Source organism: Protopterus annectens, chromosome 1.part0 (genome assembly GCF_019279795.1).
Source record: "Protopterus annectens isolate FY-2018-M chromosome 1.part0, PAN1.0, whole genome shotgun sequence".
In the NCBI taxonomy this organism is placed as follows: Eukaryota; Metazoa; Chordata; order Ceratodontiformes; family Protopteridae; genus Protopterus; species Protopterus annectens.
In genome coordinates, this window is record NC_056725.1 from 1,688,524,708 (window position 1) to 1,688,542,207 (window position 17,500).

The 17,500-nt window shown below is 42.4% G+C and overlaps 1 protein-coding gene across 2 annotated transcripts in view; it reads left to right on the top strand.

The window, feature by feature from the left end:
- Positions 1-17,500, top strand: part of LOC122799515 (TRIO and F-actin binding protein) — a 3,126,988-nt gene that overhangs the window by 895,956 nt on the left and 2,213,532 nt on the right. For both annotated transcript variants that reach the window (XM_044068636.1, XM_044068645.1), the window contains exon 10: positions 9,928-10,002. In XM_044068636.1, the coding sequence (XP_043924571.1) occupies positions 9,928-10,002 (75 nt within the window). The remainder of the gene's footprint in view (positions 1-9,927; positions 10,003-17,500) is intronic.

Sequence of the window (17,500 nt, forward strand, 5' to 3'; positions counted from 1 at the left end):
TTCCTGCTTTCAGTAGGAATGTGGGATGCTACTCAAAAATATATGTTTAAAAAGATAAACATTTGAAATATCATGAACCATTACAGGGAGTCTCAAAACATGGAGACTGACTGTTCGAAAAACGGACTTACATATGCCAAGTCCAACATGGCCATTTCCCAGAATATTCCCTTTTGTCTGACATATGCTAACATCAGGGTTGGTATATGTGGGATTGAGGGCTTACTCCTCATATCAGGGGTGTGGGAGGAGGGGTTGCCCCTGTTAAAAAGAAGTTTAAAGGAAAAGAGCGATGTTTGAGATTCGCTTTTCTTCTGCAGTTTCATTTTTATAGGTTCATAGGTTGGTACTAGGCTATCAGCCCTAGGGCCTATACAAGCCCAGCCATAACAATTCCCTGGCTATTTCTTCCCACATTATTTACTTTCCTGGACCCCTGTCAAGCAGGGCGACTGACGTGATCCCTGGGGTGAATTTCCTTTCTCCCATCCAATCGTCAAGATTCCTCTTGAAGAGGTCCAAAGAGGCACTCTGCTTGACATGTATGGGCAATCTATTCCAGAGTCTGGGGAGTCTCTGGGTCAGGAACCTATCCCTCCAGCATGTTTTGTTTATTGTGATGACAAGGTTTAGATCCCTGGAGCGTGTAGCTCTGAGGGATTGAGATTTCTTTAAGTGTAGCATGTCCAACAGCTCTGGGTTTGACATGGCCTTGTATGTTAAGCAGAGATCGCCTCTGAGTAGACGATATGCGACAGAGTATAGCTGGAGTTTTTTAATGCGGTCAGCGTAGGGCATCTGCTTTAGGCCTGTGATTCTTTTAGTGAGGTATTTCTGAGGCCTTTCCAGTTGTTGCAGATGTCTTGAGAGGTACATACCAAATGGGGCATTGTATTCTATAATGGGTCTAATGAGGGATGAGTACAGTGGGACAATGACCTCTTTTTCTGGATGAAAAGCCCTTCATGATGAGGTGTGCCACATAGAAGAATTTCCTGACTGTTGTGGCGATGTGGTTATCGAAGGTGAGACCACTGTCCACCTGTGTCCCTAAGTCTCTTATCACACTTTCTGTGTTTAGTGTACTGCCACCTATATGGTAATTCATGGATACATGTTTTTCCCAAAGGGGATAACAATACATTTCTTGGCATTGAGCTTGAGCCCATGGCTCTGGCACCAAGCATCTGTTTCTGTAAGGCCCTTTTGTAGAGTATCCACATCATTTGGGGATTCAATAATGGCTCCCAGTTTGCAGTCATCTGCAAACTTTGTTAGCCAGAGTCCCTTAGTGTTGACCTGTACTTCAGAGAAGTAGATGCCAAACAAGAGCGGCCCAAGGACTGAACCCTGAGGTACTCCACTTGTCACTTGTCTGGAGCTGGATTTGGAGTCAGCTACTTTTACAGTGTGGGTTCTATCAGTAAGCCATTTAGCAACCCATTGGGTGATATAGGGATTAATGCCCAACTTAGTAAGTTTATCTATGATTCCAGAGTGGGGGATGGTGTCAAAGGCCTTGGCAAGGTCTAGATAGGCTGTGTGGACCACCTTACCCTTGTCCATGGCTCTGGAGACTGATTCAAAGAAGTCAGTCAGGTTCAGGAGACAAGATCGGCCCTTCACAAACCCAAACTGGGTGGGGCCAGTGTTTGAAGGTTGCCAATGTCTTTGTTTATAAGTTCCATGATAATACGCTCCATGGCCTTGCAGATAAGGCTTGTCAGACTGATGGGACGGTAGCTTCCGGGATCCAAGGTGGATCCCCTTGTGGATTGGGATAACTGTAGCTCTGCGCCACTCAGTGGGCACGAAACCTGAGGTGAGGCTATGATTAAACATGACACTTAGGTGAGGTGCCAGTTCATATTGTAGTTCATGTAGTACACAGCCCGGGATGTCATCTGGTCCCATGGATGCTGTATTCTTGGCTTTAGAGAGTGCGTTTTGTACCTGTGTGGCCGTTATTACTGGAATTTGGCAATCTTCCGGTATTGAGATGGGCCATTTAGGGGTGAGAGGGGGTGAAGTTGGCACTGAATCGATCTGCCAGGATATTGGTAATATCCTTCGGATCAGTATATTTAATGCCATTCTGTTTTAGCTCAGAGCAGATCTGAGCATTGCCATTTGGATTCTTGACATAGTTATAGAATGCTTTGTGGTTGTCTTTGGAATCTTTGGCAATTTTATTTTCGTAACTAGCTTTGGAGGATTTTATGAGGCATCTCAGTTTCTTACTGAGGCTAGTAAGGGAGTTTTTTGCATCCTGGGATTTTCCTCTTTTCTGTAAAAGTTTCTTCCTTTTGTTGTAAAGTTTGTTTATGGCAGGGGACCACCAGATTGGCTTCCTTTTTGGATGAGAGCATTTTGGTTCTATTTGGGATGGCACGATTCATGCATGAGTGGATGTGCTCAGACAGTGCCTTAGTGTAGGATTCAGCAGTTGAACTTTCAGTTCCGTATGCATGGGTGTCATGAAGTTTGTCACTTCTGACTTGAGTAGCATGAAGTTGGCTTTGGAGAAGTTTTTATGGTGGTTTCTTTACTGGGGGTGGGGTGGGATGTGGATGTTAAGGGTGATTAGCTTATGGTCAGACCTGACTAACGAGGGGTGACCATAGGTATGGAGCATTAATTTCCCATGTTGGTAATGACCAGGTCTAGGATATTGGAGCCCTGGTGGGACTATGGATTAGTTGATCCAGGGCGTTGGAATTTATGAATTCCAAGAACCGCTGCAAAGTTGTTGGGACATGAGTAGTTTTCCCAGTTAATGGCAGGGTAGTTAAAATCACCCAGTATTAGGGTGTTTGGTTCTATCTTAATATTTTCCAGTATGTTTAGAAAGGTGTAGTGAGAATCTTGGGGTATGGTGGGGATCTGTAGCAAGCTACAATTTGGATTGCAGTCTTACCTAGTGTTAGTTGCACTTGGAGAATTTCAGACACATTGTGTTGGCCAACTAGCCTGGTGGTGTGAATATCCTTGGTGAATATTGACACTCCTCCACCTTTAGTGTTTCGGTCCTGGTTTGGTGGCCGAAAAGTGTGGTAAGAGTTGTAGCCTGGTATTGCAGGGGTGCTCTCTGGAGCCTTGAACCAGGTCTCAGTTACTGCACAGATATCGATGTTCTCCATTTTTAGGAGTGCCTCGAGAGAGTGCATTTTGAGGTTTAGACTTCTAGCATTGAGTAGCATTACCTTCAGATTTTGCATGCTTGTACCTGTTACAGTGGTGGTTTTGTCCTTTGAAGTTTGCCTAAAAAGGCACTATAGGGGTGGCAAGAGCCTTAGCCAGTAACCTGAATCCCAGGGCGACAGGTGCAGACCATCTCTGGCAAAGCATCGTGGTCTGTCAATCATGTCATCCCAGGCAGACAGATACTGGATCCCCTTTGAATGACACCATAAGCTTAGCCAATTGTTGAAGTCAATCATTTTATCCTTATATTGTGGTATCATTCTGGGCGAAGGCAGGATGCTACTCAGGGCTAGGGTCATACCTGCCTGGGCCACATGATCCGAGAGCTCTTCCATGTCTCTTTTCATGTAGTCCAGGGAGGTACGTCTCAAGTCATTCACTCCAACATGGACAATGACAGAGTCATATTTGTACTTGTTGTGGAGTGACTTGAGTGCATGCGTTATGTGGCGGATCCTGGCACCCGACAGGCAGCTGACTGTAATTTTCTCCTTATTCAACCTGGTGAGAGGGACATCAGTGTGCCGGACTATAGAGTCACCTATGACTAAAGTGTTAGGTACATTGTCTTGCCTTAGGGGCTGTTGCTGGGTGGCACACTGGTGTTGTGAACTATGTGACACATTGGTTGTGATTGGTGCTTGTTTGCGTTTCAGCTTCAGAGGTCTTTGTTGCTTGGGCAGGTTACAGTTAAGGGCCTCTGCATATGTGGATTTAGTGTTGCTATATGTGGGTGTTGGTGGTGCGGGTTTAGAAGGGCTATGTGTTGCTTGAGGTGTAGTGTGGGTGTTAACCTTCTCCTCTTGACTGTTTAGCACAATCTTGGGTGGAGAGAGCTTTGCTTCCATTTTGGCTATGTAAGTGCATCTCTCACAGGTTGTAGTGTTGGGTGGTAGGAGGAGAGGGTTGTCTGTGTACATGAGGCAATTGCTGCATTGCCCCAGTATGCCCAGATTCACCAGGTGGACAGGAGAAATCACCGGAAGCTGACCCTTGGACATGCCTGGTTTGGGGCTTTTTTTTTTCTTTGTAAAGTATAGGAGCTGTTTCCTTAGCAAGGTACTTTGCAATTATAGGCTGTTTAGTGCCTACTATTAATTTCTCCTTGTTAACAAGGAGAGTTCAGTGTTTGTATGAGTTTAAGGCTTCCTAGTGCTTTCCAGCAGGTATTAGAGAAAGTGCTAGTCACAGGGATGCTTAAAGGTAAGATTGAAAAGAATGCACTCTGCAGTGTGCACTAGAGAAGTTAGATGTGAAAGTAGGTAACTTGAGTTTTACCTGTTTAAAAAGTTAAGGTTTAGTGGAGAGTTACTATTTTTAAAACAGCAAGATGGATTGAAAGGGGTGGTCACTTTTGTATTTTGGTACTATGAAATACTGTAGGATGGCCAATAAATTTAAATAATTGAAGGGGTGGGATTTCAAAATGATGATTTTGTGATTACTCACATAAGCCAGTGAAAGTAGAGAGAAATGAGATATATGGTCAGATTAACATAAGAGGCGGGCAACTAGAAAGACAGTGGTATTTAACAAGACAACTTAAATGGGTGGGAGGTCGGGAAAAAATTCTGCCTGACTCAGAACAGAGAGAGCTGTGGTCTCTTTTGAAGTTTTAATATGCTGTTAAAACAGAATGCAAGCAAAATACAAGGTAAAGAAAACAAACTACAGTATTCAAAATATAGAAAGGCAATACAGTAATACAAAAAATAAAAGCAAACTAACCTTTTTTTTTTGCGTGTGTCAACACTCGGCATTTCCAGTACTGACATTTCAATAGGGAGCCAGTTAAAAACAGTGAGTGCCAAAAACAATTGAAAAATGTAAACATATTATCAAAGAAACAGTGTAAAATCTCCAGATTTAATGACGTTTATTGTAAACTTCTACCACAAAAGGCCATTTATTTTTATTTCTGAAAAAGGGAGATGTAACATGTGCATCCTTGTTTTTTTAATTATTTTTGCCAATAATATGTTGGTCAGTTAGCAATTTTTTTTATGTGTACTAGACAGCTTAAAAAATGTGAAAAAGGGGATTCAGGGTAAATCAAACCTGAAAATAGGACTATACCTCCAAAAATGAGTAAATTCGGCCTGACTATAGTTACATTCCTCCAAAATAGGGATAGTTGAGTGGTCTGCTGGGTTGCCTGAATCTCCTGTCACATAAAACTAAAAATATTTTATCAGGTCTAGGATTTAGGATTGACTCTATATGTCTGAGATCAAGGAGATGCACCATTGTGATGTCAGCTGGTGGGCCTTTGCATGGGGGCCAAAATTAGAGGAAAAAGCACAACTTTGCCTTCATTCAAAATATTAAAAGCTCACAAATTAAACAAGTCAAATGTACATGCAAGGGACAAGGAATAAAGCCTCCAATGAACAGACATAGCAACTATCTATCCAAATCAAATTCTGCATATAAACCCCACAATTTATGTAGCCATATTCAGAATGATGCAGTTTCTAGTCAGTACCTCCATTCTCAGTTAGCATATAAAAGCACTGGTTACAAGTGGCATCATGGTGATGCTGCTAATAACACATTTTACTTTTCAAACATTCATACCCAGTTGCGGAAATGTACAAAGATTGCATCTCTTTGTTAGCAGCACCCTATGGTATGTATAATTACACTCACTTTATGCACATTATCATGTGTTGTTTGACATTTCTCTAAGAATTTCTATAGAATTATTTTGCAATGCCTTGTAACCAAGTTGAGGCAAAAAGTGGACCTTTGTGGCCTCATGTGCCTTCTTATAACTAAAGAAATTAAATAAACTAGATTTACCTATACAGTATTTGCCTTTCTGTTGCTAGAAAGTGGCTCTGCGTATGACTTGTTAAATGATAAACTCTTGAAAGAAGACAGGTCTGGCGTGTACTTCCATAAACATAGATATTCAAGAGGATTTTACTCAACAGTTCTGTATTCTGTTTGCTTGTTTCATTTAGAAACGGTATTTCATAGACTGCAGGTAGAATTTACCAGACCTTTTACTTTCTTAAAGGCTGAATCTGTCACATTTCTGTTAGCATTGTTTGGCAACCATTCCATTTGAAATAGTGGGAAGCAGCCTCATGAGTGCTGTAATGGCCAGAATACCCAGACTTACGTATACTAAGTCTGAAATTGCCAGAATATTCTGTTCTCCCCAACATATGGCAATGTCTGAGTTGATATGTATATATATATATATATATATATATATATATATATATATATATATATATATATGTGTGTGTGTGTGTGTGTGTGTGTGTATATAAGTTTGGGGGGGTGGGACTTGCCACCCCACATGGGGGGGGGGGGTACAGGGAGATTGGCCCCCTGCAAAAAACAAATTTAAAGGAGAAGAATGATTCATGATCAGTATTTGCTCTTCATCTACATTTCTGCCCCCTTTTCAGGCTTGTCAGGACTCTATATTATGAGCCCCTACATTTCAAATGGCAGCCCATTATTTCCTTGACAGGCATATCTCTGTATTGCCTCCAGATTTCAAGAATTGAATAAAGATTGGGTACACATTGCCAATGTGCCTTCACTGAAATCACTGATGGCAGCAGCTACTGTAATTGCAAGGGGGCATTCCAGCTACATATATAATACCAGCGTTTAGTAGGTTTTTTTTCTGTGTGCAACCTGTTTATTTCATACCTGCATTTTATTTTGGGTTATTTAAAATGCATTTGTCTAATATATTAATTTGTCATCACTTGTCAAGGTCAGAGTAATAGTCCAGCCAGACAAGACATCATATGCTCATGTAGTGGTGAGAATGATGGAATGCTTTCCATTAAAATCAATTACAGCATCTTTTATACATAGGCAGTTTTTTGACACTCACCATCAAAGGAAGCATATCCTTTCAGTACGGGCTTATTCTTCAGGGCTGTCTCTATGTTAGGTAATCTGAAACTATTAGTTTATGGTGTTTTGTGAAAGAAACAAAAAGCATAACCCATGTTTTGGCTTTTAGAATTACCATTTTGGTGTAGCTGGAAATTTCATGAGCTATGAGGCACAACAAATGTGTGTGTGTGTGTGTGTGTGTGTGTGTGTGTGTGTGTGTGTGTGTGTGTGTGTGTGTGTGTGTGTGTGTGTGTGTGTGTGTGTGCATACACAAACATCATAATATGTATATATTAATTTTACTCACAAGACAGCTGTTCCTTTACCTTTGGATCTATTTGTAGAGTTTATAGCTGACCATCCAAATATATTGTCCAAAAAACTTTGCTAGCAAATGTTGACCTACTTCAACGGTGCAACCCTTTATTAGTGAGGACCCTCCCAAAGGCCTTCATGGTCATTAGAATGTGCAGGCAACAAATTTTCATTAAAGTGTTTTCATTTTTAATGATCCAGTGTTGCACTGGAAGTAAAAAAAAATCATACATACTTCTGTAGAAAAGTAAACTTTTCCATTGCTAGAAAGATGCCACCACCAAAAAAGTAATTTAACTGACCATGGCAAAAGTCCCGTCCAGATTCACTGCTGAGTTGTATGTAAATCCTTAAGGAAGGAATGGCGATTTTAGACACAATATCCACCTGGGGTCCAAGTATAATTTCATGAGAGTTTTATCTAGAACTGTAAAGGGTGATTTAGATACTATCTCTTTTATAAATGTACAGAATGCAGGCTTTTACTGAAAAAAACAAAAGGAGCCAAGCCAAGAAACCACGAATGAAATTAGCGCTTTCATCCACTTTAATCTCGTGAACTTCATCAGAAACAATTAGGCTTTTACTTTCATTTCACAGTAACAGTCTGCTAAACTGCATTGTACTCATTTTCCATTAGGAATTCTTATATGCATTCTTTTCATGTTTTACATTGCAAAGCATTCTCAGAATGTAAATGAAGTCTCTTTATTTTCTGAGTTTTAATCAGTTCATGACAAGTCTTGTGATTTAAATGTATGGTTTGTTAAATTAATAGTTGTGTTTTCTCTCACAGACAATGGGTTTTGTTTTCTTCTTTACTAAAGGGATAGTTTCATCTAAAATTTAAATAAAAAGGCTTTGGTCTGTTTATTGTATTTTTGTGTTGTTACATTATAGATTTTGTTAAATTGTATGTATTTATTTATTTATTTGTCTTTGTTGACTGGGAAAGTCCAACTGTGCAGAACCAATTTTCACCAGAGGCCCGGAGAGAAAAGCTCCATCATAGTATGCCATATTAGCATGTGAATTTCAAGCATTTCTGAGAAAAAAAAAACAGTTATATTTCTCATGAAAAAACAAACATAATTAAAAGACAGTTTTATATGTACTAAAGTATTTACATCAATAATTGTAAATCTATACAGTTGTTTCAGTTACAAAATCTTCCAGGAAGTAAATGTGTCGATACTGCAGAAGGGAGAGCATTGTTGTTAAAGTTTAATGTTTTTACATTTCAGTAAAGAAAAGTTTGCAAGGAGTTCAAGATACGTAATGAAGTAAGTTATAAAATTATGTAGGAAGGGAGATTTTAGTATCGCATAGTTTTGTAAAACTTTCAGGAGATATAATGATGTAAGTTATAGAATTATGCAGGAAGGGAGGGAAGATATTAGTGTATACAGGAGGAAAGTGGTACTTGCATATGGCTGAGAGAGCATGGTATAGGATTAGTTCTGTTTAGACTGCCAGTTTCAAACTGGTGTTTCCAGAAGTTTTATAACTGAGGCATACTGGGGATGCATGATAGGGGTAGAGCGGTGGATGGAGACAGAAAAAGAACAAGATGGGAAGTGTTTTTTAAGGAGGGGGGTGAAAGGGGATGTATTAATTCAAATGCAGGAGGGAAATTTGTTAAGGGTGTAATGACACATGCAGGAGGGAAATGTGTTAAGGGTGTAATGACACGTGCAGGAGGGAAATGTGTTAGGGGTGTAATGATTCAAGTAGAGGAGGGCAACAAGTTAATGATAAGTAATAACAACTTTTGCTCTCCATAGAGTTTTCAACCTGGTGATGAACATGAGCACGAACAGGACTGGGTATGGCATTGTTTGAGCTGCATTCTATAGTTTGGGAATTTGTTAATCATTTTTACTTGTGTAGGGATGGTGTTCCAGAGTTTGGAGCTGTAATGGGAGTATAGTGAATCCCCCAGTTATTTGATTTAGTAGTGATTAGTAGAAATTTATTACCAGAATGGAGTTACCTTGTGGGGGCTTTTTTCTTTAATGCCTTGTTGGCTTAACGATTTTTTATAAGACCTGTCATTTCAGGTGGATTTATGTCTTTTAATATTCTATATTTTGTCTATTTTTAATGTGCTACCTGCTCCAAGGTATCTGCAAACTGTGCTACTTAATGTGCTTTGAAACGCTTGCCTTCTCCAGTATAAAGTTTGGTCTTAACCCATCCACCTGCATTTTGTCACAGAGTCCTGGCTGTCTGGTTGACAGTGCTAAAGCACTGATAATTTCCCTTGCATGGATTATTTAAAGTATATGTGGAATATGAGAACAGAGAAAGAACCAAGGAATAAATGGGAGGAAATGCAGAACAGAATATATTGAATCAATATTGAAATGTGGAAAAATTATTTTGCACTGTAAATTGTAATTTAATTACCTGAACCATACCTTGCAGTGAAATATAGTATAAAAAGTAATCTGAGTATTTTGCATACTGATTTTAAGTTCTGATTTAGCTGTACCTTTATAGACTTTTAATTGTAACTTTTAATATTTGTATGAAATGTAGGATGATGAAAAACCATCTAGACAGTCAGAAAGTGACTGGAGAGACATGCAGTTGCGTCCAAGTAAATCTGAAAAGGTAAGTAATTTGTGTAAACCTGACATGTAAACTCATGTTTATTTTACAAGTCAAGATGGCATACATCATGAAGTGCTGTGTTTAACTTCTCTGCTGTTCAAGTTGTAGCAGGTCTAATGAGCAGGTGCAGTGTTAGGGATTTAACAGCTTTATAACAAATCACCACACTGTTGGTCCTGTGTAATAATATCTATCCGCTTTCAAGTGTTGTAGCCATGCATTATTATACTTTGAAGTACTGTGCTTGCTTGTTTCACAGATAGTTGAGAAGGGAGATTTGCATCATAACCTTTGTTATATGATGGTGTGGTACAAGTGGCACAGGCAGAGATGTAGCTGGCTCATCCAGTGCCTGGAGCCGTTCCTTGATATCGTTCCCCTTAACAACTGGAAAAAATGGTGCAGCTAACCAGATTCTCCCTGCGATTCAATAAAGCATTTTTCTCATGCCAGAGTAGTGTAGCAGCTCCTGCACGAAATATTGCCGCAGAGCGATTCAGTAAACAAGGCTGGGAGCGTGCATGAACCTGCCAGCAATATTCTGGCATGGACATCACTGAATAATGCTAATTACCGCATTTGCTGGTGAAAACCATGCAAATGAGGTGAATTACTGATTCAGTAAGCAGGCAGGCATCCGTGCCAGAACAGTGTCCATTGCAGAAATGTATTCAGTTACTAACCGGCTACATTTCTGCAAAAATAAAAACAGGGGCATGACAGCTCAAAGTAAAGCATGTATTATGACTACTAGCCATGGCAATGGCCAAAAATATGGCCATTGGCATGGAAAACAGTTGCAAAAGTATGAAAATAAAAGTTTTTTTTTGGGGGGGGGGGCAATTTCAGCCGTTTAAGCGTAGCACAGCGGTGCACAAATGAGATTGTGCAGAAAATACAAAAGAAAAATGTGAAAAGACAATTTTAAGTGAAATCTGCATTTTGCCATTATAGTGGGTAGCATGCAGAATCAAAACAATAACAGGTATATCTGGTTGCTAAGGAGAAGGACTCTGGTGTAGTGGTGTAACAAGGGACTAAGGCATTGGGGTATGCAAATGAGTAAAACTTACTGAATAGCAAAATGGGAGACCTTTGTCTGGATGCACCTAACTGTGTAGGAGCTATAAGGCAGTGGTGTAAGCAGGAGAAGCAGCTGACATGAAAAGGGGGTATGTCATGCTTGGTGTAAGCACATTGTAGCTCCATGGCTTCCATTTAAGCTTAGCTAAGCACAGCTAAGCAAGGAGGTGTGTCTGAGGCTGTATTTACTTATTCCATATAATGAGGAGCGTGTTCGCATCCAGGGGAAGGCCATTTCTGCTTAAAAGGGTTTATTTTGGCTAAATGGGTTTGAGCTGCACTCACCAGCTCTTAAAAAAAAAAAAAAAAAAAAAAAAACAGAAATAGCAGAACTGTTTACATTTGGGCAGGGGGTTTGCGAGGCTCACCGCGGGACTTAAAAGGGACGGAAATGGGAAGGGAAAAAAATAAAATGGGAAATAGCAGAATAAAAGCAATCAAGTACAAATAATATAGCTGGCAGATGGAATGTGTCATAGTTAGCCAATCATACAGGCAGCATCTGCAGCACACCAGTATAAACTATGCAAACACCTTTCAGTCTGTTTTTTCTCACAAACTCTGCAACATTAGTCTACACATTCAAGGGAATTTTGACTGACAAAATGTTAGGGGCTGCTGTCTCTTTGATACAGCAGTATGTGTTAGAAGTTGAGGGCAGTGAGGAGGATAATGCTGACAATCACCTCAGACTGAGGAGGAGGAGTAGAGTGTTCAGACCCAGGATAACTCACCAGGGGCTACATGATCTGGAGATACTAGAGTGCTACAGGGTGGACAGGGACATACTTCAGCAGCTCATCAAGCTGTGCCAGCCTCACATCAGACCCAAAACCAACAGAAGGGAACCCATCCCAGTGGATACCAAGGTATGTGTAGCCTTAAGAATACTAGCTACAGGTACTTTCCAAAGATCTACTGGGGACCTCATGGGGGTCTCACAGGCATCTGCATCCAGGGTACTCCACCAGTTCCTGGATGCCATGCTACCACATGCTGGTGAGCACATTTACTTCCCCAGCACCCGTAAGGAGAGGACCAGCAATATGCGCCTTTTCCACCATGTGGCAGACTATCCGGAGGTACTGGGTGCCATAGACTGCACGCACATCCCCATCAAAGTACCACCCGGTGAACAGGGTAGGGTCTACGTAAACCGCAAGAGCTTTCACTCCATCAACTGCCAGATTGTGTGCAATGCCCAGGGCATTATCATTAATGTGTGTGCTGGAAGCCCTGGAAGCTATCACAACTCCCACATCTGGCATTCCTCACAGCTGTACCAGGGAGTTGCCAGGGAGGACATCCTGTATGGCCATCTGGTGGGGGATGCTGGCTATGCACTGGAGCCGTGGATGATGACACCCATCAGAAATGCAAACACACCTACTCAAGAACGCCATAATTTGGCACACACACAAACCAGAATCATTAAAGAGTGTGTTTGGGAAGCTCAAGTCATGGTTCCACTGCCTTGACATATCTGGTGGAGCCCTGCAGTACTCTCCGGCCACATGTGCACAAATGTTCATAGTATGTGCCATGTTACACAATATGATCCTGTGGAAACAGCTGCGACAGGAACAGCAGGGGGAAGGGCCACACAGCCCCCCACCATTGCCAAGGTCCCCACAGGCACAGAGGGACCCGGAGGAGGAACCCCCTGAGCCAGCTTCTGTAGGCAGGCAGACAGACGTGTGCCCAGTATGCCCTGGCCTTGGCAAAGAGGCAATTCCTAGCACATACACTGAAACTGTAGGAACCCAGGGACTGACACCTCTCTCTGACTTGCACACACAGTAAAATGGATGCCACACAAATCACACTACCTGTACCTTACCATGTATAGGCAGTGTACTCCGTGCATCTGACATAGGCAGTCCTCAAGCACCGTCCTCACAACTGCTCAGGCACAAGGTAAGTCAGTCTTCTTAACAATATATGAATGGAGTAGTATGTTCTGGTAGCATATCTATGATATCACTGCATGCATGCAAGGAAATGGGGGTGTCCTACTGGGATAGCAGCAGACAACTGACAGCTATGTTGGACACCAGGAAATGTTTGCCCAGTACTGGCTTCCCCACACTATGCAGTAGTACCCAAGGTGAAAAATCTCACTGCAGTATATTATATGTGGTGGGGGGGGGCAACTAACTGGGGGTCATAGGTCACAGGCATGGATGTCAGTGTGGGGGTCCCATACTCACTCCTCAGCCTCAGCCAGCAAGTCAGCCATAGAAAACCATAAATAAATGTTTGGCAAAGGCCCACAAATGGCAACAATGATGAAATACATCTCTAAAGACTTACACAGTGATAGCACAGCAGGTCTTGCTGTTGCAGGAAGGCTGTGAAGGGTAAGAAGTTTGAAACTCAAATGTATGTCATTACAATTTGATTTGTGGTCTTTAGTGATATGCCTCTATTCTCCAAGACAGGGCACCATACTATGCTAAATGGAACCAAATTGTAAAGCAAATATCAGCACAGTCTGTGCAAATGTATACACTTGACAGGTGTGCCCCCCACACCCATATTTTCATAGAAATGCAGTAACATATATGTTTGTAGAGAAATAGCAGCAGAGCACACATTGCCAGGGCTGTCCCTATCAACATGATAACTTGTTGCATGTCCACAATATACAGGGGTCAATGAGCTATGTATATGCGTGGTATGACAGTCAGACAAAGGCCCACACATGGAGACAGGGTGTTAATAATATTCTGCCAAACACAGACAGTTGGAAGACCAGTTTGGTAATTGCTTGTTTGCTCTTATGGGTATGAGGTCTGCTTCTCCACTGTCTGCCATTGCTATTTTGACATGACCCTTTCTTGTTTTGCAAATAGTTGGCAGGCAAATGCAATGTTAGGACAAGCATATGTGGGCCTGTCCAGATGTCAGTCTGTGATGGTATGACAGCTAGGCCCACATGTAGCCTCATAATAATATATAGCAACACAAACAGTCTGAGGACCACAGCAAATGGAGTGGTCCCAATGAAGGACAACCTGCTAAATAGGTGCACTCAGAGGTGTGAAGTCCACAACGTTGTGTGTGATACAACACCATGTACCCCGCACACATCAGAATTACGAATACATAACAGTAGCCGCTGTGGCCAAAGCCTGTGACTGGACTACAGAAGGACAAAGAGACACATATAAAGGGAAGGGGAACCACTGGCCAGACAAATGGAGAATGTGCACACCAGAACAAATTGTGCAGTAACATAGGTGCCATAGGTTCATACTAGGCTATCTGCCCTAGGGCATTTATAAGCCTAGCCAGAGTGTGTTTAGCTTTCGCCACCCATTTTAAATTAATTTTGCTATGCCCTTTTTCAACGTTAGTATACTGTGCCTCTGTCTAACAGTGACACAGAAGTGATACCCGGGGTAAACCTACGATCTCCCATCCACTCATCAAGATTCCTCTTGAAGAGAGTAAATGAGGGACTCTGCCTAACCTGGACTGGGATTTTATTCCAGAGTGAAGGGAGCCTCTGGGTTATGAATCTGTCCCTCCAGCATGTCCTATTTATTTCAGTGCTGAGGTTCAAGTCTCTCGAGCGCGTGGCTCGATGGGATTTGGATTTTCTGATGTGCAGCATGTCCATTAATTCCGGGTTGGACATTGCTTTATACGTCAGGCACAGATCGCCTCTGAGCAGGCGGTATGCCACTGAGTAGAGCTGGAGTTTCTTTAACCAGGCAGCATATGGCATCTGTTTGAGCCCTTTGATCCTCTTGGTGAGGTACTTTTGGGGTCTTTCCAGTTGCTGCAGGTGTCTGGTAAGGTACATCCCAAAAGGGGCATTGTACTCAATTATGGGCCTGATGAGGGATGAGTAAAGAGGCACAATGACCTCCCCTGATCTAGATGTGAATCCCTTCATGATTAGGTGGACTATATAAAATGTCTTTCTAACCACTTTGGCCACGTGGTTGTCAAATGAGAGATTGCTATCAACTTGGGTCCCCAGGTCCCTAATTACTTCTTCTGTACTTAATGGATTACCACCTATGTGGTAATTTGTGGGCACTTTGTTTTTGCCAAAGGGGATGACTATACTCTTTTTGGCGTTTAACTTGAGGCCATGGCTCTGGCACCAGTTGTCTGTTTCTATGAGGCCCTTTTGGAGGATGCTTGTGTTGGCTGGAGAGTCGATTATGGCACCCAGTTTACAGTCATCTGCGAACTTGGTCAGCCACAGTCCTTCCGTGTTGGCCTGTACCTCCGAGAAATATATACCGAACAAGAGAGGTCCCAGGACTGAGCCTTGTGGGACGCCACTTGTAACTGGTTTGGAGTCTGACATGGCTTCAGCAATTCTAACCATGTGGGTTCTGTCCTTGAGCCAGTTTGCAACCCATCTAGTGACATAGGGGTTTATATTTAAGCTGATGAGCTTATCTATAATGCCCGAGTGGGGTATTGTATCAAGGCTTTGTGAGGTCCAGGTAGGCTGTGTGGACCACCTTCCCTCACAATGGCCTTGGTGATGGTTTCAAAGAAATTGACCAGGTTTAAGAGGCAGGATCTGCCCTTAACAAAGCCGAACTGGGTAGGATCCAGTGTCTGTAGGTCCCCAATATCTTTATTTATGAGGTCCATGATGATCCTTTCCATAGCTTTGCAGACCAAGCTAGTCAGGCTTATGGGGCGATAGTTTCCAGGATCCGTTGAGGCACCACCTTTGTGGAGAGGGACCACTGTTGCTGTACGCCACTCTTTGGGTACATATCCTGTAGTAAGGCTGAGATTGAACAGTAGTTTTATGTTTGGGTTTAGCTCTTCTTGGAGTTCATGTAGGATGCAGCCCGGGACACCGTCTGGTCCCATTGATGCTGTGTTTTTGCTTTGGAGAGGGTGGCTCTTACCTGAGCATCTGAGATGTCAGGGGGGCAGCACTCTGCTGGGATAGATATTTGCCCTTTTGGTGGGGAGAGGGGGGAGAAGTTTGCGCTGAACCTGTCAGCTAGAATGTTGGCAATGTCTGTGGGTTCGGTGTATTTTTTGTCATTTTGGACTAATTCTGAGCATATCTGGGAATTCCCACCCAGGTTCCTAACATAACTAAAGAAAGCCTTGTGATTATCCATAGTGTCCTGTGCAGTTTTTCTCTCGAAGCTGACCTTAGACGATTTTATGAGTGCCCGTAGTTTTTTGCTAATACTGATCAGAGATGCCTTCCCTTTTTGGGATTTTGCTCTTTCATGTAGTAGCTTCCTCCTTCTATTGTATAGTTTGTTTATGGCTGGGGTCCACCAGACAGGACGTCTGCCTTTGGAGGATTGGGTCTTGGTTTTATCTGGGATTGCATGATCCATGCATTCCTGAAGGTGTTCATAGAATGCGTTTATAAAGGATTCTGTGGTCTGGGACGTATTTTCCACAGGCCCGGGGACTTTGAAGGATTCCACCTCGGTTTTGAGGAGTGTGAAATTTGCTTTAGAGAAGTTTTTCACTGTGGTTTTCTGGGCAGGGGGTGGGGTCGGGATGTGGATATCCAGTGAGATTAGTTTATGGTCTGATCTTACCAGTGAGGGATACACTTCTGGTCTGGAGCATAGAGTCCCCATGTTGGTGATGATCAGGTCCAGTATGTTTCCCCTCTTGTGGGAGTGGTAACAAGTTGTTCCATAGCATTTGAGTTTATAAATTCTAGGAACCTTTGGGCTAGGGTGTTGGAGCTAGAGTAATGCTCCCAGTCTATGTTTGGTTAGTTGAAGTCGCCCAATATAATGGTGTTTGGAGAGACCTTCATATTTTCCATTGTTCTCAGGAAGGCCGAGTGGGGTTCCTGGGTTTGGGAGGGTGGTCTGTAGCAGGCTATAAACTGGAAGGCAGTTTTACCCACTGTTAGTTGCACATGGATAGTCTCTGATGCTTCGTGCTGTGCCACCAACCTGGAGGTGTGGGTATCTTTGATGAATATTGATACTCCCCCTCCTTTTGTGGTTCGGTCCAAGTTTTGGGGCCGAAAAGCATGGTATGAGGTATAACCTGGTAGTGCTGGGGTGCTCTCGGGAGCCTTGAACCAAGTTTGTGTTTCTGCACAGATATCGATGTTCTCCATGCTAAGGAGAGTTTCGAGTGCATGCATCTTGAGGTTTAGACTTCTGGCATTGAGTAGCATTACTCTTAGTTTCTTATCCCTTGTGATACCTATGGAGGTGGGTTTGTCTTTTGAGCCTTGCCTAAAAAAGGCACTATGGGGGTAGCAAGAGCCTTTGCCAATATCCGAAAGCCCAGGGGTGACAGGTGCAAGCTGTCCCTAGCAAAGCATCGTGGCTTGTCGAGCATGTCATCCCAGGCTGACAGGTATTGGATCCCCTTTGAATGACACCAATACTTAAGCCAATTGTTGAAATTGATCATCTTGTCTTCATATTGTGGCATCATT